Source organism: Sceloporus undulatus, chromosome 5 (assembly GCF_019175285.1).
Source record: "Sceloporus undulatus isolate JIND9_A2432 ecotype Alabama chromosome 5, SceUnd_v1.1, whole genome shotgun sequence".
NCBI lineage: Eukaryota > Metazoa > Chordata > Lepidosauria > Squamata > Phrynosomatidae > Sceloporus > Sceloporus undulatus.
The window spans coordinates 184664402-184688562 of record NC_056526.1 but is presented as its reverse complement, the minus strand read 5'-3'; the positions used below and the strand labels follow the sequence as shown (position 1 = coordinate 184688562).

The window sequence follows — 24161 nt, the reverse complement described above, 5'->3', positions numbered from 1 at the left end:
AGAGGAGGACCTTTGGGGGAGCCATTTCGGGAGGAAATATGGGCTATAGGGGAGGGTATATTTTAATATATTTTAATGTAATTGATTTAACCGTATTTTGATTAATTTAACTGTATTTAATTAAGGTAAGGGGTGAATTTTTAGTTGTGTATTTCTTATGTGATTTTTTAATGCATTTTTGTAAACCGCCTTAATCTGCTGGAAAGGCGGTATATAAATAAAATGTATTATTATTATTATTATGGCTGAGCAGGGAATCGAACCCTGGACTCCGGAGTCACAGTCCAGCACTCATAGCACTGTGCCACTGTGTCTTACTGAAATGTGCACTTTATCACCACTTTAACTGCCATGTCTCAGTGTTATGAAATCCTGGAGTTTGTAGTTTGGTGAGGCACCAGAGCTTTCTGACAGAGATGGTTAAATATCTCACAAAACTATAAATAACAGAATTCCATACTACTGAGCCATGACAGTTAAAGTGGTGTCAAACTGCTTTATTTCTGCTGTGCAGATGCAACCTCGGTCTACTTCGTCACATGCATGGAGCAAACTGATGTCCAGGAAGGACCTTTATAATCAGACTTTATGAATAGTCATAGAAATGCAAAAGTTGTGGGTATGATGATGAGGTGGCAAGTTCAGATTTACTGATTTTCCATTGATGAATATCATCTATATTTCTTTCAGTTTGTGTTGACATCTTCCTATAGAAGTTTTATTAAAATTGAGTGATGTCTGAAAATTTATTTCCATTCATAGCTTGACAGTAGCATAAACACGTCTCTTTACTGCAGAGTTTCTAATTATGAGAATGCCAAATGCAATGCTCATCTCTTTTGTGCTGAACCCATTAGGTTCTAAATAGTAGCCAGGTGTGCAAGGATGTTTAGGAAGGGAAGCACCAGAGCTCAGCTCAGAGGTGTAGCATGTCTTGCATGCCAGAAATGCTAAATGCAATCCCTGGCATCTCCAGGTAAAGTTGGAAAAACACCTGCTAGAAGCTCCTGAGAATTGTTACCAGTCATTTCATCCAGTAGGAGAGCTAGATGAACCAATGATTCAGCATTATATAACATATTGTCTTATGTGCCTATAACACTGGGGAGATATATGTTCATTTCTTTGCTCCATTTCCCATATTAGCTCTATAATGTGTCTACATAGAGCTTCAGATAGTCAATGTATTATGTTTTTATGTTCTACTGACTCAAAATGAAGTGAATATTAAGTTACTGGCACAGTATAGGAGTGGCTGACTTTTTTCAAACCTTTTTTTTTTTTTTTTTTTGGTCTGTGTACAGACATTGGCTGCAATCCCACATCCCTTCAGTGTAGCATAAATATACACATGTGGCCATATACTACACTAGCAACATCAGTGCACAGCAAACATGAATGATGTGCACCTGTAATGCACAACATTGTTGTGTGCAAAACTCTGCCACTGTCAGCAGAATACATGTTGTGCTGTGCTGAATAACTGCATGTGTAGCATGACTTATGCACACATACGTCATGCTTGTCTGTATCTTGTACAAAATAAGAGAATTTCAGTAGATGATTCTTCACACTTAGGGCCTTCCCAGTTTAAGGCATCAGTGAGACAGAAATCAATGGACCAGGTAGGTAAACTAGATAATTGTAAGTTTGAAAGAAGCTGCTGCTTCTGTAGCTAGTCCTAGGTAGATTGAAAATTGGAGATTGCTCATGTATCTTTAATAGTTGTCTCAGAGTATCAAAGGAGCTACAAGTTCCCTTTATATATCATTTATTATGGTTTTAGATATTAAATTGTTCAACTGTTGCTAATTGTTACTCTTTTTACATGCTGATAAACTGGTGCTAGTGCCCCCCGTTGATATAGAAGGTGGTATATATTTGTCATGGGCAGAAGGAGTGCTGGCTGATGGTTTCTTTGCCTGGAACAATGAATTTCTTCTGGAATTAAAGTCCAGATTTTAAAGGAGTTGCCCACAATGCTAATCCCCAAAATAGGTTCATCACCTTGGCTAGTGCCTTTAAATTTCCATCTAAAACCTCCATCAGATACATTTTACTACTAATAATGCAAGCTTCTAGCTAGCATGGATAGACTGAGGTCTGCAGGGACAAATTTCTGGGTAGTCTGAAGTAAATTGATGAGGATACTTGACTCTTACATGTTTAACAATGGTAAGAACCAAATGAATCCCATATGCAAATTATACTTCCAAAATGAACAAATGGAAGGAGCCTGCGGTTGCTAGGTGAAAAATGGGACAGGGCTCCTGTACCTTTTAATAGTTGTGTAGAAGAGGGAATTTCAGTTGCATTCTCTCCCTGCAGAAATTCCATGCTCTCTACAACCCTTAAGGGTACAGGAGCCCTGTCTTAATTTTCACATTGCAACCATAAGTCAGTGGCAGTGGCGAGGAGTGGACTGTGTGTGTGTGTGTGTGTAAGGACCGTAGCCTCTGTTTAGTTCCTGATACTCAGAAGAAATTTTTTGGCTCAGAATCCTTTAATTCAAAGTGTTTCTCTTTTGCATCAGCCTTTGGTTAGTGGATTCCATGGCTTCAGTAGAAAACCAAAGCAGATCTTGTAAGCTTGAAGTTTGCCCTATGTTGGTATTGAACATTTAAAATAACTAATATGCTGTCATGGGTGTGGCTGTTTTAATTTGTTGCATCAAAAAGAAAGAATCTTAAAGACTGAAAAAAGCTTATGTTGGCAAGATAAAATTGCTTAGTCTTGAAAATGCTGTCAAACTGTTTGTTGGTACGTTTTATATTTGTGAGGTAGTCAGCTAACCTGAGTCTTTGCTGTACAGTCTATCTGGACATGTATCATCACTATTAATATTCTTATTGCAATGAGTTGCATCTAGGAGTGACCTCCTGTTCATGTTAGACTGTTTTATTTGGTAGTAGCCTCTCTGTGTGGATTATTTTTATTTTACTTTATTTTTTGCTGATTCCCCCATCCCTCTCTACAACCTCCTGCAGCTTTTGCCAAAATAAACAAACAAATAAATGAATAAATATCTGCTCTGGAGGTTTGGGTGTTCTTATTGAATGTCTCAGGGTGATTTCACAATTGCAAGAGAAAGAGAGTATTCACAAAAATAAAATAAAATAAATCCTTGTTTTTGTTGGACCAGAGAGCCTTCCATTAGTCTTGGCTGTAATACACCAGTCTTTATTATTATTATTATTATTATTATCAGTAGTAGTAGTAGTATAGCACAAATTTTATTGCTGGCAAATGAAGCAGCAGATGGTACAGAGCAAAGAAATATTCCGGTCCTTTCGCTGATTGGATCCAGCATCCCATTACAGCCAATGGTGAAATTAGCCTTCCGGAATAACTCAACATGGACTATAACCAGATGACAATCAAAATCCCATCACTGGCTCTATGGGGTGCCTAGGATGGAGTGCACCCCTTCCCCAGGCTGAGGCTGATGGAATTTGGAGTACCAAGTGTAACATAGTGCCGAAGGAAACAAAGAAATTCCTACCTTGGAGTTAAATACATCAGTATTCCCAGGACCTGAAATGTGAAAGAGGAGAGAAAAAGTAACCTTTTGACTCCAAGTCTGCTTGGGCATGATGGAGGAATGAAGAAGGAGTTCTTTTAATCACAGTGCTTTAAGTTAAATATCAACCTGTTCCTTCAAGTTGTGGCTTCAAAACAGTTCCCCGCCAATCCAAATAGAAACCTTTCTTGATCTAATTTAACTTTTGTATGCTTTTTGCAGACATTTTACTATGCCACTTTGAGTTCACAAGCTGGGAGAGTTTTAGCCTTTTTGGAAGGGTACTTGTACCATATCAAGGGCGGAAATTCAGCAAAGCACGTCGCTCTGTGCTTCATTTCATGCGACTGCATCTTAATTGTGTTCATGTGTGTGTTGTGGCATTGTGGTCTCTGCTCCTTTTCAGAAAAAGCATATAGCATGTGCTTCACATTATGGCAAGTGTCTAAAGGTAAGCACATGCTTAAGGGCATTACTTGAATAACAATGGTAATAAAAAAGGGAGATCTTTTAAAATTTCTCAGTTATTTTCCTGAAATAGGAGATATGAACTATTGCAATTAAATACTCTGTTTTCCCTCCTCCCCAAACCATACAAGTTCATAGTATTCACCCCAGGAAAACATACACACACTGCCATAAATTTTGTGGGTTACTTCCAGTTATGGCAGACCCATTAAACCAGTTGATGAATGGTAAAGCATCATGCAAAAAAATTGCCATGACTCAGTGGGTCTATTGTGGTTAACTCTAACAGTATGGTTCAAGCCATATTTCATAGATTTTCTTTCTTTATCCCAGGTTTGGGAAGGCTTACCAAGTCCAAGGTCTAATTTCTGGAGTCATCCAGGGTCTGTAAAGATGGGTAGTGGAGCTGCAGGTGGCCCATTGGGCATTGTATTGTCCACCCCTTCAATGTCTGAGATTGATTTATGTGGAGTGGATAGGAATACTAATCCTGTAGCAGCAAGCTTGGCATTGGTGTATGTGATTTTGCAACAGACCCTAGACATGATGGAGAGAGTTAATCTTAAGGAAATTCTGTTATAAATTGGCCAGATCCATACCTCTCAGAGGAATGAGGAGATCAAGAATGCAAATATTTGTTTAAATATTTGATGTGATGTCATGTTGAGGACAGAGCATGCTTGTTTTCTGCTGCTCCAGAGACTAGAATGCAGAGCAATGAATGCAAGCTCCAGTAAAAGAGATTCCACCTTAACATTAGGAGGAACTTCCTGACAGTAAGGGCTGTTTAAAAGTGGAACACACTCCCTCGGAGTGTAGTGGAGTCTCCTTCCTTGGAGGTCTTTAAGCAGAGGCTGGATGGCCATCTGTTGGGGATGCTTTGATTGAGAGTTCCTACATGGCAGAGGGTTGGACTGGATGGCCCTTGCGGTCTCTTCCAACTCTACGATTCTATGATTCTATGCAAGGTTCTGTCAGTTGGGTACTTCTGGACTTGTCCAGACAAATGACATTGTGGAGCCATTCTGTCTTGTTCTCTGAAACGGATTTTCAATGGGAAGAAAACAACATGGAATAAGTGCAGAGAAATCATAACAAGGTACACATGGACTATTCCACCATTTGAATTCCTAGTAAAATTCTCAGGTCAAGGCACAGCAGTTTCTCAGTAGAAGTCTCATCTGGAATTACCCTTAGTTGTCTACCACCTTTTATGCTTCCTCAACATTCTAGTGCAGATTGTACAGTAGCTTAAACACACACACACACACACACACACACACACAAACACACACACACTCTTTGATTCTTCTCTGTCGTGTATCCCTCAGATCCAGACCACAGCCAAGGCTTGTAGATTCTTTTTGTACAATATTGCTAAAATCCGACCATATCTCTCCGCTTCTACTGCCAAGATCCTGGTCCATGCCCTAGTGATCTCACGACTTGATTACTGTAACGTCCTCCTGGCTGGGCTTCCTCTTTCTCACCACCATCCTTTAATTTCTGTCCAGCATTCAGCTGCACGCATTATCACATCCGCCCACCGCTCTGACCACATCTTCCCTGTGTTGGCATCCCTTCACTGGCTCCCCCTCCCTTTCCGCATTCAGTATAAGCTCCTGCTGTCGACATTTAAAGCCCTCCATGGACTGGCCCCTCCTTATTCATCAGACCTTATTTCTCCTCACCTTCCAACTAGGGCCCTCCGTTCTGTTAATCAAGGTCTGCTGTCCCAGCCCAGGATTTCCTCTGCCCCATCTCGGATTCGCCCCTTTTCACTCGCTGCCCCTCACTCCTGGAACCTTCTTCCCCCGTGATCAAGAGCCATCACTTCTTTAACCAGCTTCAAAATGGAGTTGAAGACCATCCTGTTCAGAGAAGCCTTCCCAGGCATTGCATAATTCTTGCTTACTATTTGATGTTCCTTTGGTGCCTGTTTTATTGAATCATTTCCTATATTGCTATGTATTTTATATGTATTATCCTACTAGAAAGGCCCCTTCCCCACCATCACTCCCTTTGTGTTGTGTCTTTTTAGATTGTAAGCCTGAGGGCAGGGAACCGTCCAATTAAAAAGACTGTATGTACAGCGCTGTGTAAATTTATAGTGCTTTATAAATAAAGGTTAATAATAATAATAATAATAATAATAATAATAATAATAATAATAATAATAATAATAATAATAATGGAAATGCTCATTTTGAGATATGGTGGCTGGTGTCCTGTTGGTGTTTTCGGCACACATATTTCCCTTATGTACATAGATGTACTGTAATTTTATGGCCATGAAGTAATCTCTATATTCAATTCACAGTTATGTATGCCGAGTTCTACAAGCGTAACTGTTTCATATGCAGCTGTGTATTCTTGGATAGTATATAATTAGTGTCTTCAGTGTATTGCTTGATTCATTGGGACTGCAAAAATAGCAAGCACATTTGCCAATATCAAAGAGGCTGCAGGATGGTGTAATTCAATCACTTCTTAAGTACATGTATGTAGATTTACACCAAGCAGTCATGATGTAGGATCTCGACTAATGTGTTTTGAAATTAATAATTTAATTCAATTCAATTCAATTTAATTCACATAGCAACACTGTCTAAATACAAATGTTGGTGTAGGTTTTTTAAAATGCAGATTACTGTATATACTCATGTATAAGTCTAGAAATTTCAGTTAAAAAGTGACTCCTAAAACCTGAGTCGACTTATCCATGGGTCAGTGTAAGTATTGTACTTTAACTCTTATATGTAAAAAGGAACTATCCCCTGCGGAAAAGCAAGAAACTAATCTATCCTGGAAGCATTGACTTCCCTCTATTCTCTCATCGATCCAGCTTTTAATATGAACACAAACAGTTATGCCTCCTGGAATTTTGTAAGTTCTTTGGCATTGTTTTCCATAGCTTCATCCTTTACATCCTTTGTTACATGGCCCTAAATTTTACCCTTGACTTATCCTCGGGTCATATCAAAATCCATAATTTTGGCTCCAAAACCTGCCCTCAACTTCTACATGAGGTCAACTATAGTCAAGTATATATGGGTAATTCAAAAATGGGACACAATGGTCTTTGCACAGGTTTGCTTTATCACACATTTTTAGAGCTGGAAGGGACTCTACTCTGGAGGCCATTCAAACCTCCCCTTGCTTAGTGTAAGAATCTTGCAGCCAAAGCATCCCTAATAGCTGGCCATCTCCCCTCTATTTAAATACTTCCAGTAAACAAAGTGACACTGTGGCAGTCTGTTCCACTCTCAAACAGATCTTATTGTTTAGGAAGATTCTCCTAATACTTATGAGTTAAAATGTTACCTATGTTCAAATGGCATGGGCTGGATATAGATGGATTTACCCAATCCCAGAGAAAAACTGTCTGTACAGAGGGCTTTTTTCTCTGTGCATTTAGACACTATAAATCATTGCTAAGAAAGTTAAGTGCAGAGGAAATGTACATATATGGTAAGGATAGTCTTCTTTGCATCACAAAATGGAGTCATATTAGTCTAAATCCAACATGTTGCTGCGACCCATCTGTTAGCATAACAGGGGTTTCTTGCCCTCTCCTTCAGCCTTCTGCATCCCTTGAAAACCTGCTCCAGAGGGTTTCCCAGGTCCTCCTGAGCATGTTTTGAGAAAACATGGCTGGGATGGAAGGTGAGCTCAAGCCTCTTCTGATCCCACTGGCAGAAGCTTTGCCATCATTGTAACAACCCTTCTGGATCCTTGTCAGATATTTCAGTGAAAGTTTTGTGCAGGTTGAAAGAGAAGTGTTAAAATCTAGTTTCTGGGTTCAGTTTCTTGGTCAATCTAGCATTGACCAAAGACTGAAGTGCAAAGTTCAAGCTAAGATTTTCCAACTCTGGAAGAAGTCCTGCCTCTGCCAGAACAAAATAAATAAATAAATCTGATGCTACAGTATCCTTGATAGATAGAATGAAGCCTCAGTTAAAATCCTCAAATGGAGGAATGGCTGTTAGATGATAACCTAGTCTCATACCATCAGGGAATTCACATTTGGTTGAAATCTTTTCATGTCAGGTGAACTCATTGTTTTGGCTCTTGCCTTCTGGAGAAAAAGAAAACAAATTTCCCCCACCCTAGTTTGTTCATTTTTAATCTCTCTGACATCGTAGCCTGAATTGTTTTGTCTACTTTGCTTCTCACTTTTATTGGTGATCACTACCTGAATTTCCATAATGAAAAAATTGCTATAAAACACCTAAATCTTATCCATTCCACTGATTCAGGATCAGTTAGCATATGTAGTGGGTTATTGGTTCTTCCTAATGTTGAGGTGGAATATCTTTTCCTGTAGTTTAAATCTATTGCTCTGGGTCCTGTTCTCTGGAGCAGCAGAAAACAAGCTTGCTCCATCCTCAATATGACACCCTTTCAAATAGTTAAACAGGGCTGTCGCATCACCTCTTAACCTCCTCTTCTCCAGGCTAAACATACCCAACTCCCTAAGTCTCTTCTCATAGGGCATGGCTTGTGCTACTGGATGCACAAACAAATATTGTGTATGTGGACATTCACTTGTGTACATCCATGCTTATGGGAATCCATGTTTCACAATTCAAAGCACTGGTCATGACCTCTCTGCGACTTAGGTCCAGACTTTCGGAAAGACCGTATCTCTCTATACCAACCTGCAAGGGTCCTAAGATCTATAGGGGAAGGCTTTCTCTTGGTCCTGCCACCATCACAGGCTCATTTGGTGAGAACATGAGAGAGAGAGCCTTTTTGGTGGCTTCTCCTAAACTCTGAAACTCCCCTCCACAGAAGGCTAGATTAGCCTCCTCCCTGCTTTCCTTTTGCAGACAGGCAAAGGGTTTTTGTTTATGCAGGTGCAATTGCTCTCAGGAAGGCTACATACTGGGGTATGCACTTTGTTTTTTGACTTTTGTATGTTTTAAAAATAATTTTATACTATTTTAATAAAATTTAATATAATTTTAAGTGTAATTTTAACTGTGTCAGGATTTAACTGATTTCTTCTCTAAGCTGCCTTGGGTCCCACTCCAGGAGAAAGGTGAGATATAAAACAAACAAACAAACAAAATATGCATGCACATCCACGCGTCATGTGCATCCATGTACAAAGGTGTCCTAAAGTATACTTTCCCAACCTTGAACTGGACACTGACATTCTGCACTAGATAAAACATGTGATTATTTTCTTAGGGACACTAACATGATTCAAGCCACTTTATTTTAATACAATCTGTTAAATGCACATAAACTGCAGGAAGGATCTGATGCCACATTCCCATCATCCAGCTCATGCACACTCACATATCTTACATTAGTTGTCTGAACAGGGCTGTAATGTCAGCACATTACATTTCTGTGCTTTGGGATCCACTGAAAACAGCCAGCCCAGATGAACGAGTGTCAGCTCTCTACTCCTACAATAGAGCCAGGGGTACTTTTGCTCTGTAGATGATATTGGAGTATAACTTTCCAACATCTTTGCCCATTGCCCCTGTTATCCGGGGCTGGTGGAAGTTGTCATCTAACAATTTTTGTAAGCCTATAGGATCCCTAAGCCTGCTGTTGATGAATTTTAGCCAAGCCTTAATGTTTTCCTGAGCTGCTCACTTTTCTATAGGCATGGATGAAGCCATTTCAAACATAGTTACTCAGCAAAGAAAACTGTGCCTTGTGATTTCTCTTATTCACCACATGGAGAAGCTTCCAAATCTTGAGAGAAGTACAGATGCCAGTGGGAACAACCAAATACCCTCTTGGCCTCCAAGATTCACCGAAAGCAGCATCCCCTTAAGCAATGAAATTGGGAAACCTGCAATCAACTTACTGAAGCCCTGTTTTGATGGGGGCAGGCAGAAGGAAATGTGATGTGGGCATCAACACCTCCTCTTGGCTTTTATTTTTCCTCCCCGTAAATCAGCCAGTGTTCGATGTGGCTGTGAACGTTTTCATCTCCAGGCTTAAAAAAGCGAGCGGCAGGTATTTTGTGACGCAAGCTTTGCACAGTCATTGAACCGAACACACCTTAAACTAACAGAGAGGGTGAAAGGTAGCTGTGTCTCTTTGGCACTCGCGTGTGTGTTTTTTAAGACGAGGCAGCATCGTTCATATAAAAGCACGTTTTATGTCCACTCTTTAAGAAGTTAAAGACTGGATGGTTGTCTCCACAAATTGAACCCCCTTCCCTCCCTACATTCCCCTTCCCCTATGCACCTCCCTTCAGCCAGGTCTTATGTGCTTGTTTTGGCAAGCGGACAGTGTCTAGTTGGCTGCTGCTGGGGTATTAAACTGATGTAACACAGAACTCTTGATCCCTTTTTCAGTGGAGCTTCTATGTAGCAAACAGCCAAGGAGTTCTCCACTGTCAAGTCACCTGCAGTTGTCCAAAGCACTTGTATGTGCAGGATGTCCATTCACAACTGTCCGTTTTAAGGAGAATAACTCTAGAACAGGAGTTTTTCTTCAGGAGTGCAGTTCCAGTAGATCTTTGAATCATAGGATCATTGAGTTGGAAGCGACCACAAGGACCATCCATTCTAACCTCCTGGCATACAGAAATGCATAATCAAAGCACTGTGAAAGCCACACAGTTATGGTGCCATAATGGCAAGAGTGGGAACCTTGCAGCTCTCTAGATGCCATTGTATTACAGATGCCAACAGCTCAAGCCTGTATAGCTGATGGTGAAGTATGCTGGGCATTGCAGTCCAACAACATCTCAAGGACTGCATGATTTCTACTCATGCATTATTGGTACCTACAAAAATATTATGGAGTCATGAGTAAGTGTTCATCATTCTAGATATTCCTAAGAAAGGGATTACTACTAGACCGTGGGTTTTGGATTTCTGTCTCCATCCCACCCATGAACCAACAAGACTGGTTTCTGTTTTTGTGTGCTTCATAAAATGATGTTATCTCTTTTTGCTTAGCCCAGGCTCTATAAAGTGAACCCAAATTTTGAAATCTCTGCAACTTGGGGAAATGAATAATCAGACAGCATTGGGATGATATAGTGTACTTTTATGTAAAAGCACCATCATAATATTTCTCTCAAGAGGCTTGCTGATAACTATAAATACTTTTGGTCAGCTTTTAAAAGCCTTACTGTGGGAGTACGCAAGATCCAGGAGTCCAGGAGCTAAACTTCTCACTCCTGGGACACACTGGAATGGACCAACTTCTCCATCAAAGAAAGAAGGAAGGAAGGAGGGAGGGAGAGAGGGAACTGGAAGAGGTTGGGAGTCTACTTTTGCTTTTGAAGAGAAGGGCTGTGTTTCTTATTTTATTTTATTTTTAAAACATGCAAGGGACTGCACTTCGTTTAAAAGGAGATGTGTTCCTTGAATTTTCCAAGAGTTGCAATTCTCCTTTTCCTGCTGCCCATTTTTTTGCAACAGAAGGTTATCTGGAAGAGTCTGGAGTTTGCACAAATACCCGAGCAAAAGAAAATAATATGATTCATGCACCCCATCTTTATCACATGGAGTTTATCCCATGCAGACACAGGATTTACATTGAGAAAATCTCGCAAAAGCAGGATCGTTTTCAGATGATGTTGGGGCACTGAGCATTAATCCGACATTTAACCCTCACAGAAAGTGGACAAAATTGGTGGCCGATTTTGTTCACTTTCCCTGCGGGTTAATGTTGAATTAATGTTCAGTGCCCCTGATGTGTCTGAAAACGATCCCACTTTAGTGGGATTTTCCTGGGATTTAAAACCTGTTTCTGCATGGGATTTGGGCACTTAGCCCCCCATGTGATAAACTGACCATATTAATCTGTATCAGGGATCTACAGCTTGTAGCATTATGGATGCTTTTGAGCTGCATCTCCATCATCTCTCACTGTTGGCTACATGGACAGATCCTGTCCAACCACATTGTCAAATGGTGCCTGCTCTTGAACTATATGCTGAAGAAGCAGGACTGTAGTGGAAGAGGACAAGAGGGAGATTCAATTTCTTTGAAATTTCCAAGTTCAGAAGCTTTATACCACTGAATACCTGTTACTGAGGGAGGAGAGAGCAATTGTTTTAATGCCCTTCATATGGCTTCTCTATGCAGAGAACGGGTTACTGGGCTAAATGGGAGCACACTTAGCATTGCAGCACTGAATGAACCTAACAGAAGTAGCAACATCAAAGATGATGGGCTTGTCTTAGACAAAGTAGACAAAAGGGGAAGGGATGTTGTCTTTCTTACAGGGATCCGCTTAGCTTCTGAAGCTATAATAACCTTCACGTTTTATGTTTGCCCTCTGCCACAACATAGGTGTCATAGGTGTCAAAATGCCATACCATTATCTGTCAGTTTTCAAGATACCATGTTTATGGTCAGGTGGTATCATGAAATATTTATTGCATTTCCTTGCCCCCCTCCTCCAAAAAAGCAAAACAACAGACAGCTGCTCTTTATTAAGAGCTCTTTAGTTAGAGGAGCTTAGGGATTAGATTGTTCAATTTGATTAATATATATCAAGGCAAAGTCCATTAACAGAGGATGAGCCACACAGCTTCTTCTGGACTTTGTAGAAGATTCAGACAGAAGCCCAAATGGTGCAAATATCCCATGAAACTATTAATACTTGGGACATTTTTGTGGTATGTACTGAACACTTACATTACAATTTTTATGCCATTTACATGAATTTTAATTGTGATCTCTGTTAACCGCATCATTAATGTTGTGAGGTCTGTTGACTATTTCAATAACAATGATGGACTGATTTTTTAATTTTTTACTTTTTGATTCATGTCCTTCTCATGTACTATAACAGCAACAACAGTAACTGCACCGGTGTATTCCCTTGATCTGAAATTGGAGGTTTCTACAAGATCACTTTTTCATCTTGTTTTCTGCCTTCTTTTCCTGGGTAGTACAGTCGGCCCTTCTTATACACGGATTTTTTATACACGGATTCAAGCATACACGGTTTGAAAATGTTCCAACAAAGTATAAATTTACCTTGATATTCCATTTTTTATAAGGGACATCATTTTGCTATGTCATTATATGTAATGTGACTTGAGCATACACGGATTTTGTTATACACGGGAGATCTTGGAACCAAACCCCAGTGTATAACAAGGGTCCACTGTATTTTCTTTCTCGCTTCACTGGGGCTGAGGAGATGCTGAAGCTTGGTACTAGAGGACATTCTTAGTGTGCAGAAGCTTTCCAGGTTTAATCTCAGAATTTCCAGTTTAAAGGAAACAGAAAAGGTGATGGAAAAGATCCATGGCCTGAAATTCTGGACATTTCTTGATTGTCCAAGTGGACGGTAGGGTGGTATGCCTTCATTTATTCCATTTCTGCTTGTAAGAGTGGAAAAGCATGTTTTTTGGTGTGAAGCTATTATGAAGCTGGGTTCTGATTCCTGGCTTGTTTGATGGCTTCAAACTAAACAACTAAACTAAGAATCAGTTTAGATATAATGCTTACATTTTTCTTATAGTTGCATTACTGGCAAATGAAGCCATTCCTGTTGATGGAATGGATCATTTTGATTGATTGATTGATTGATTGATTGATTGATTGATTGATCGATCAGTGGGAGTGACTGAGCAACATGCAGCTGTGCTTTTCTTCATGAATAGTAAGCTAGTATTTTCTGGAATTGTGGTGTATCATTTTGGACCAACACAGCCAGTCTAAGGCAGTTTTAAGCATACAACCAGTGATATAGGTTGTTGTTGTCTGACCTCAAGTCATTTTTGACTTATGGTGACCCTAAGGTGGCTTTTCTTGTCAAGTTTTATTTAGAGCAGGTTCTGTCTTTGCCTGTTATCTGAAGCTAAAAGAGTGTTATTTGACCAAGGTCACCCAGAGGGTTTCCACAGCTCAGGGGAGATTCAAACCCTGGTCTCCAGAGTCGTAGTCAAATACTCAAACCACAACACCATGCAGGCTGTAGACCTTCCCAATAAATGCCTGGATAATTAATGATCTTTTAATCCAAGGTGGGATAAAGTCCAGCCTGTGAGCCATATATGGCCTTTGGGGCCCATATTTGGGGACCATGAAGTCCACTAATCCCATGCTGATATTTGGGGTCAAAAATATCAGCATGGGATTAGTGGACTTCATGGTCAAAACCTCTGGACAGTGTAACAGTTTTATCCCTATCTCCAAAACCCCTCTCATACCTCAAAGTCTTTAAAGAAACCCAAAACAGGCCAAATGTGAATACAGGTCTGATGTAGTATCACCTCTGGTAATGTCATGTGCGTGATGCAGCCTGCTTGGTGGATGCAGGAACAAAAATTGGCCCTTATGCCCTCCACAGGTTGGCCACCTCTCTTCTAAGCTAGATGACACACACTAGCCTTCACAGTGTTCTTCATTATGTCCTATATCCTGCCAAGTCAGGAAAAGTGTGTATTTTGAGCCCTTGTTGAGCCACTATACACACCTTGTCAAGTTAGAAAACATGCAGGTCTGTTCTGTGGTGAAGTACAGCTTATTCCATGTGACACCTGATTGGGGATTTATACTTGGACTACTGTTTAGTTTGGGATGTCTGCTATTTCTGTTTGTGTTGAGGAATGTGAACATCCAAATGCAAACATGTAAAGTGCAATGGTAGAATCCCCATTCTGCATCAGGATTTCAGCTACCAGGACACTCTCAGTATTGGATATATTTGGAATTCAAGGGGCCAAGGAGTCTCTCAAAGTAACCACAAGTTACTTGGCTCCCTAGATGAGAGCAATTCTTTATCGCTTGCAACTCACATCCAGGTAAATTCTCTAGAACCTGGCTCTGTAGCAGCCTTGAGCTCAGAGATAAATGAGCTTCTGCCTGCAAACCATTCTTCTGTCAGACTAGATTCATACATCAAGCCAACCCCTGGTTCAGTAGCTCGCCATCACTATCTGTGAAGTTCAAACTTGATTTCAGAGATTTGAAGTTCAAGAGTTTCAAATTCAGACTCATTTTACTCAAGTGCTGCCTATTTTATAAAAACAAATTCATCTCTTTGAGTGTAGAATGGGAAGATTGTAAGGAGTTTTTACATGGAGACAAGAATTTTAAAAAAACACTCCATTCACCCCAGATGAACTTAAAAATAAAATTTGTTTGTACACATACAAGTAATGTCAGGACAGATTTGGATCTCTTGAATGAAGGAGCAGCAATACTGATTCATCTGAAAGTGTACTTGGTAATCCCTAATAGTTTCTATATTAAATCAAAAACAACCAAGAGTCTTCTGGTAACCTCCTACGAAAGGTTGGAAGGCTAAGTGGACCTTGAAGGCCTCCTCTAGGATCAAACTTACAACGTTGTGACTGTAGTACCACTGTTTAACCACTGCATCACCAGGGCTCCTTTTTGTATATGTACAGCCAGAGAACATCATATTTTGGAAATTAGAGAGCGCTATATACACAATGCCCTGGTAGATTTGTAACTCCATTATTGCACCAGGGTAAACAGGTGCAATATTGCTGCAGAACTATAGAACTTAAAGCAGTATTTAAGAATGAAAACCTAAGGCACGCCAAGTAGAAATCTTCAGAAATTGCTTCTTTCATCTCACAGTTTTCTCCCATGTTACCACATTTTGAATGAATACCCATAGGATATGTTAGATGTCTGCAAAATTTCCAAACTCCTTCTATTCAGCTGTATTCAGCCTTCCTCCTGAATCTCCAAAGCTGCTGCCCCAGCTTGCTTGTTTATTCAAAGGTTTCCACAGCCAGCTACCACTGCTGAAAGCGTAAGCATTTATTGTGTATTATACCTATTCCCTAAGCAAATGCTCCAGAAAGCACAGATGAAACAAACTTTCCTCTTCCATCTACAGTGAATTTAGAAAACGCTCATCTTTGTAAATATGCAATTGACAAAGTCTGAGATCTCTTTTCAGTTTCATCTCTAAGTGAAAGAATTTCTCTTGGGTAACTGTAGAAGGAAGTGGAGAGGAGAAGCATGCTAATTTTCTAAACTACTCTTTGAAGTCTTTGATACACAAATATCTGAGCTTGTAAAAAAAATTGTGCATCAAACTGTTTCTGTTAGTCTTCCCCCCACCTTTGAGCAGCATACTTTTATATCTGTTTTATCTATCTGTGTGTCAAAAAATAGAAATGACTTTGAATAAGGTAAGCCATAGTCCATGATGGACATGCAGATTTTGGCCACCAATGGACATTTTAGCCACTGATCCCATCCCCCAGTTTTAGGTTACTTGTGGGAAGACCTTGATAAATGAACACTTGTGAAAAATAGTTTTTGGTGGGTTTTTCAGGCTATGTGGCAGTGTTTTGGAAGAGTTTATTCCTGATGTTTTGCCAGCATCTGTGGCTGGTATCTTCAGCGAATGCTGGCATGGAAGAGAGTTAGGTATATACAGTGGACCCTTGTTATATGCTGGGGTTTGGTTCCAAGATCCCCCGTGGATAACAAAATCCATGGGTGTTCAAGTCCCATTAAATATAATGACATAGCAAAATGGTGTCCCTTATAAAAAATGGAAGATCAAGGTTTGATATTTGAAATTTATACTTTTTTGGAACATTTTCAAACTGTGGATGCTTGAATTCCTGTATACTGTGTTGCCCAAACTTTTGGTTTGGTGACCAGGACATCCAAGAATGGCAATGTTCCTTCCTTTTTTTTTTCTCCATCGTGAATTGAATGTTCAGGTGGTTGTTGTTCAGATGGTTCAGAAACACGGTCACATCTTCTTCTCCATGGTTCCAAATGGTGAAAGTGCCATCCACATATTGGAACCATGCTGTGGGCTTTTTTGGTGCTGTTTCCAGGACTTGTTTTGTTGTGAAAAAGTTGTGAAAAAGCTTTCAACTTCCCTTCCACGTGTGCAACAGTTGAGCCCCAGATTAGGGCCTCCTGGTTTTACTTTAAAGCAAATAAAAATGAATGGAAAGTTGGATACTACATAGTGATCATAGCACAGAACTTTGAAAGTATCTTTTGGAGAACTACAACTCTCAGAATCCCCAAGCCAACTTGGCATTGGAAATGTACTAAAAATATTAAATTTTCTAGGCTCTTGTTTATAAATGGTAGAGCTGGCACAATAAACTTAATGGTTCACTTGATGCAGTCACCAAATAAGGTAAATTGTAACTATACCAGACAACAGACATGGTTTGTTAGATATCAGCATCCTATAGGCCTCTCAGTAAGCAAAATTAGAGATGCAGTTGGCCCTTCTTATATACGAATTTCTTATACACAGATTCAAGCATCCACAGTTTGAAAATGTTCAAAAAAAAGGTATAAATTTCAAATATCAAACCTTGATCTTCCATTTTTTATAAGGGACACCATTTTGCTATGTCATTATATTTAATGGGACTTGAGCATCTACGGATTTTATTATCCATGGGGGATCTTGGAACCAAACCCCAGCGTATAACAAGGGTCCACTGTATATTGCTTTAGGTCATACTCAGGACACTAAAGTCAAAGCATAACCATCTTTACAGATGAAATATACTATGAATTAGATATATGAGCCCAGAGTCACACCCTTAACATCCTTTCACCTGAAAGCTGCAGTAGGCTAGCACTATATGAAATGGCTGGAAGTGCCCTTCAAAACACATTCGTATTGCCTTGCAGTTCTATTTTTTTAAGGTCAGAAAGTACAGGAATTCAGGTGTGGTGTTACAAACGCTCGGAAAGCAGTAATGCAATATCTCCCTGACAGTGGAAGTAATCACTTATTCTGCAGAATGGAATTGGCTTTCTTCCCAACTACCTTTTTACTGTGAAGTCAATCAGGGTCTACTCTAATTTCAACCTAATAATCAATGGAGACTGTTGCTTCTAGGTTAAATCTCTCCCTCTGCAGTGCTTTGTAATTGTTAGTGGGGTGGTAAAGAAGTTTGTTATATGCATAGTTTCTTACAGAAATATTGGTTTCACACCTCCCAAGACTGCTAATGGAATGAAGGTCTTCTTGCCTCAGAAATCCATACATTTGTGAGAGTTGCAATGTGGTTTTGAACAAAAAAGCTACACAGATAACCATTCATACCTTGCACACTAGTAATGGCTACATTTTTAAAAATAAATGTGCAAAAATAGTCTGTTGTGAATGCCCCTCCCACAATTAGAAAATTGCACACCAGGCAGGTGTGCATTTTAGAGAAAATGTGTGCAAAACCACCTGCAAACTACCATGAATAAAAGTGCAACCTACTATAGAAATGGTTTGGAGTGGTGGGAAATTGTGAAAGGTCACAGGAATGACACTGTCCGATTTTGGCTGATTGTTCCAGTCAGGCAGGAGCAAAACAGGCATAGGCAAAACAATTGTATCCCCAAACCAGCCAGAAACAGTGGCCATAAGCCCCCTCCAGCTTTGATTGCTTGGGGTTTTAGTGAATTTCTGGGAGTTGGGGCAGGATTGATTGGTGGCCTATTGGAAAGCACACCACCATCCCTGGAGGTTTCTAGGAGTAGCTGGTAATTTTTAGTTTGTTTGGGAACAATTTTTGTTCATTTTTGGGAGGGAAGAAGACTGCAGGAGCTAAGGGTTCAGAGTAAGCCCGTGTTTGTGTTGTATATCTTCAAGTGGTTTTGATTTCTGGTGACCATAAGGTAACCCTTGCAAGGGGCTTTCAAGGCATGATTTGTTCAGAGGATATTTGCCATTGCCATCTTCTGAGGCTGAGAGAATGTGATTTACCAAAGATGACTCATGGGGTGTCCATGGTTTAGTTGGGATTCTAACCCAGGTCTCCCTGTGTCCTACTCCTACATTTATACTATTATACCATACTGACTGTCTTAGAATAACTCTAGGGGGTATAAAAGCAGGCCTTGAGGTTGCATATGGGCCCATGAACCAAAGTCCTCCACTCCTGAGATCAATGCCACAATAAAGGTTGATAAGGGATATAAGCCTCACATTAAAAAAAACGTTTCCTCCTTATTGGAACAGCAGTAGAATGGGGAAGCCCAGAAGGGATGTTCTTGCAAAATGTATTGTAAAATACAAGGATTTGTTTTGTTGGTTTCTAGTCCCAGTTTTGGGGAAACTGAATCTCAGTTTTATAGCTGTTCTTCAAACAGTTGTTTTGGTTGAGGGGTAAAGACAACAGTCATTAGCAGCTGGTAGTTTATATCAGAGGGAGAGGTGAACCTTCTATAGACTTTCACCTGGAGCTGTTCTGAGTCCTAAAACCCTGTTCTCATAATGTTTGGCGATTTGGATAGTTTGGGGAGCATTATCCAGTACCATTATGAGCCCACACATTTGGTTGGATTGTTATATGGCTTCCTGGTTTCTTTACTAGCATTTTGATCTAGATTTATCCAATGTGCACTCCTCAAACTAATATATAAATTAATATGCAGTTGCAACATGGAAGCTATACTTTCCCAAATATTATCTTTTTAATATATGCACAAAATCTATATACTTAAAAAAGAAGAAAAATGCACGTTTTGGGGGGAAAGACAGGCAATAATGCTACAGTATTTACCATATATACTATTGTGAAATATGTAGAAGAGTGCCAGTGTGGTATAATGGCTTGAATGTTGGACTAGGACTCTGGTATCCAGGGTTCAAATCCCCACTCAGCCATGGAAATCCACAAGGTGACCTTGGACAAGTCTAAGCTCCAAACCCCAAGAGAGAGCTGCCTTAGGATTTCCAAAAGCTTGAAATGATTTGAAGGTATACGACAGCAACAAATGGGAAATAAATACATACTGTATTTTCTGGCGTATAAGACTACTTTTTAACCCAGGAAAATCTTCTCAAAAGTTGGGGGTCGTCTTATACGCCAGGTGTCGTATTATAGGGCAGGTGCTGAAACTTCTAAGTCGGACTGAAGAATCTGCGGTCACCGAATATGGTGGGGGGAGCTCAAAAACGGCCACAGCCGCATCCCCGCCATATGCAGCGATCATATGAAAGCAGCTACCACTCTGATAGTCTTGGAGACAGGGAGCACTGGGCAGGCAGGGAGAACTGACCAATCCAAGCAGGCTTTGTATACAACAAGGTTTCCTGCTAAGTACCTGCATGTCATAAGCCTTTGAATTAAAATTACCATATTGAAATCAAATCTGATTTTTTAAAAAATTTATTTGATGTGTGTTGGAAGAGGGGTAGTCTTATATGGTGAGTACATCTCAATCTCTATATTTTAACTGGAAAAGTTGGGGGTCGTCTTATATGCCCAGTCATCTTATACGCCGGAAAATACGGTATGTCTCAGATGTGTGCATCCCTGCCAGGGTGCTATGGTTTTGCTTTTGTTTTTGGCTAGGTCAGAAAAGGGAAGTAGAAATAGCATCTAGTTCCTACAAACAATCCTCCACTATGCAAAATATTTATCCTTTATGAATAATAATAAAAAAACATCCTCTTTCCACTACTCAGTTATTTTAACCATAAACTCAGGGGGGAAAAATGAGAGAGAGAGACTATCTGGGAAAGGGCAGCTCCATTTCTCTTTTGTTCAGAAATATATATATATATATATACATATATACATATATACATACATACATACATACATATATATATGAGACAAGGAAGGAAAACCACCCTGGACACATTTAAGCTGAAGGTCTTGAAAATGAGATATTTAAACAAAGTTGAAGTGCCAAGATAAGATTTGACGTCAGGAGCATAGCAACTGGAGGCACAAATTCCCTCTCACCCCTTTTTCAAATGGCAAGAAAACAGTCCATTAACATGCCAGGAGACTCATGGGTTGCCAGTCTAATAATGCTTCTTGGCCATACGGAAAGGGAAAAAGTGAACATATGATTATAAGTGGACTGACTTGAACCAAAATGACTTTTAAGTCCTATTAAAGGCAGAGGAGTTCAGCCACAGTATGCACATACTTTGCATCAGGACTTGGAGAACATACTCTCTTGAAACTGCAGCTCCCAAAATCCTGGCCATGCTTCCTGCCAAATGCTGGGAATTGTAGTCCTAAAGCCATTTTTCCAGTCCTTTGCTTTGTAGTACTGGAGACTCACCTCATTTCTGTTCCATCATGTACAGTGAGAAAAACCTTGAATAGCACATCTTGGAAAGACAATCATGTTTGGCCAATTCCTATCTTAAAAAATAGCTGTGATAGTTCAGTCGAGTTAAAATGGCTTTCATTTTTATTTTATGTAAAGACATTTCAATGAATGATTTAAAATGATAAATACATTTTAAACTGAAAAATTATCGCTTAGAGCAGTTGCTTGGATTGCTTGAAAGGAAAACAAAGTACAGAAAAACAGCAACATTTTATAGATAACAGGTGTGACAACTTTGGCTATCAAGATGTTTGGGATTTGAATTTCTAGAAGCAAAGATGTATTGTGAGGACCATAGAAGAGCTTTCTTCCCATTTTATTATATCATCTGGGCCCTGATTTGATTCAGGCTGATTAGGATCTAATTCAACCCAGTTCATCTCCTAATCTGAACTGAGATTCAGAAATGTGAAAATTTAGGCTTCATTTGGACTTGTATTGGGTGTGTGCATATATATGTATGAGAATGCTTACACAAATGCATGAAATTTGAAGACATGGGTAACCTCCTCAGAGCAATTACCCTCTGCAAAACTTAAAAACAGCAACACATAGCATTAAAAGCCAAACCCGGTCAGTTTCCAAGACCCTGATGGCATAAAATGCTTTCACTTGCTGACAGAAAGAGAACAAGGATGAGGAAGAGAGGTTCCAAAGGAGGGAATTCCAAAGTCTGGGAGCAGCCACAGATAAGGCTCTCTCCTTTGTTCCCACCAAAAAAGCCTGAAAAGGTAATGGGACAGAGAAAATGACCTCTCCGTGTGACTGTAGAGCTCTAAAGAGCTCATAAAGGAATACACAGTTCTTCCAATACCCTGGATCTAAGATATATATGGCTTTATAAATGATCATCAGCCCTTTGGATTGTGATTGTGCTTGGAAACAAACTAGCAGCCAATGGAGTTGTTGCAACAAAGATGTTGTATGCTTCCTGTAGTCAGCCCAGTTAACAATCTGGCTGCAGTCCTTTGGGTCACCTGAATTTTCTGACCACTTTTCAAAGGCAGCCCCATGTATGTAACCATGGTATGTATTACTGCAGTCAGATCTGACTTTTCCATGAAGGGGCACATTTGTTTCCAGTCCATTGCAGCTGTAACACACCGGTTTAGCACAGGAACAGCTTCCTTGGAATTTGGTAGAGTGGAGTAGTAGAGCTGGGTATCGTCAGCATACTAGTAACATGTGACCCCCAAAACTCTGGACAACCTCTCCTAGTGGTTTCATATAGATGTTATATAGGATAGGGGACAGAAGAGAACCAAAGTTAAAATACCAGCAACATCGAAGGAAATGCTAAATGAACCTGGCATCCCTCAAAAGTGCATGCCACAGGTAGGGTGCCTCCCTGGAAAAGTCACCTTTGTTGTTGTTGGGTGTCTTCAAGTCATTTCTGACTTACGGTGACCTTAAGGCAAACCTATCACTGGGTTTTATGGGACTGAGAGTGTGTGACTCACCCAAGGTCAACCAATGGGCTTCCATGGCTGAGCGGAAAATCAAACCTTGATCCCCATAGTCATAGACCAATGCTCAAACCACTACAGAACCGCTCGGTCTCTTTAGTCATCTACTTCCCTTCATTTGGTGTGGTCATGAAGAAGAGGATCGTGGATTATGACCTTAGAGTTTGTCTAGGTAGATATGAGAGGAGATGCTTCCTTAGATCTCCTGGTTCCTAGCTGAATTTATTATTGCACTGAACAGAAAAAATTGATTCTTCATGTGTTTTCTGTGCTCTTTCGTTTTCCTCTCCTACTAGGCCGGAATGATAAAAGCAGGTGAAGATGAATATTTCATTGAGCCATTGGAGAAAGGGAAACAAATGGATGAAGAAAACGGAAGGCTTCACATGGTTTATAGGAGGTCAGCAATTGCCAAGGAACCAACGGATGTGCTCCCTGACTTCCAAAGTACAGGTATAGCTCAACTATGCTTCCTTGAATTTACCATCACAATTTCCTGTTTGTTTTTTTTTAATTGCAGCACAAATCTAGAAGGAAAAAACTCTTCTAGAACATGGCCACATGGTCCGAAAAAGCCACAAAAAACAAAATGTTTTTGTTCACTTAGACCAGGCTTACCTGGCCTGGTAGTTTCACTACAGATATCTACAACGTTAGTTTTGAATATAAAGGTTGCTGAAATGAACAGCTCTTCTTCTTCTTTTTATTGGTGTAGGAGCATATCCCTGTTCTTTCAATATTATTTATACCTGTGCTACCAGCGGTAAAATAAAGAGGTAAAGTCCAGGAACACATCTTCTTCATTAACTGAGGTGTACCTGAACTGTATGGTTGCCTTTGTGGTATAGTGACATAGTTGTGGCATGCTCCTTTCATAAATGAAGCTTGTCTGTGCTTTTTCATCATTGTTCGACACTTAATGCACCTAGGTTTTCTTGAAGAGCTGAGAAGGTAAATCCGTTGTAAGGAGATTGTTATTTATAAAGGTAGAGTGCTAGGTGATTGATTTACCTTGAGATTACTGTGCTGGGTATTGTAATTATGGAAGTCAAGTCAACTGAGGGGGAATGTGTGGGAGGGCCCCACTGCTGAGTGTCTTGGCAATCCATTTACAGATCAGAAAGTTGATTACTTCCAGCTTCTGTCACAGCTGAGAACAGATGTAACACACTATTGGATTTGGCACTGACTAAAGCTGTTCTTGAAGTGTAGCAGAGTCTCTTTCTTTGGAAGTTTTTAAGCTGAGGCTGGATGGCCATCTGTTGGGAGTGCTTTGAGTGTGTCTACCTGCATGACAGGAAGTTGGACTGAATGGTCCTTGGGGTCTCTTCCAACTTTATGATTTTATGAAAATGGAGTCATAACTAGAATAGACCTTTTGGTTCTGTGGTTCTTTGTTGCTGTTGTTAACTGCTCTTGAGTTATCCCGGACTCCTGGTGACTGTGGATAGACATCTCAAAGACCTTCTGCCCTCTACTGCTCTACTGCTTAGATCCTGTAATTTCAGGCCTGTCACTTCCTTGATTGAGTCTATCCATTTGGCATGCAGTCTTCCTCTCTTTCTACTGCTCTCCACTTTTCCTAGCATTATTGTCTTTTCTAATGAGTCATGCCTTCTCATGTTGTGGCATAATTTTTTATGGGGGGAGGGAATTTTGATCTAC

At 40.0% G+C, this 24161-nt stretch overlaps 1 protein-coding gene across 1 annotated transcript in view; it reads left to right on the top strand.

The window, feature by feature from the left end:
* Nucleotides 1–24161, top strand: part of ADAMTS3 (ADAM metallopeptidase with thrombospondin type 1 motif 3) — a 143256-nt gene that overhangs the window by 29740 nt on the left and 89355 nt on the right. Inside the window, exon 4 of the mRNA XM_042470322.1 lies at nucleotides 22793–22949. Coding sequence (XP_042326256.1) covers nucleotides 22793–22949 — 157 coding nt within the window. The remainder of the gene's footprint in view (nucleotides 1–22792; nucleotides 22950–24161) is intronic.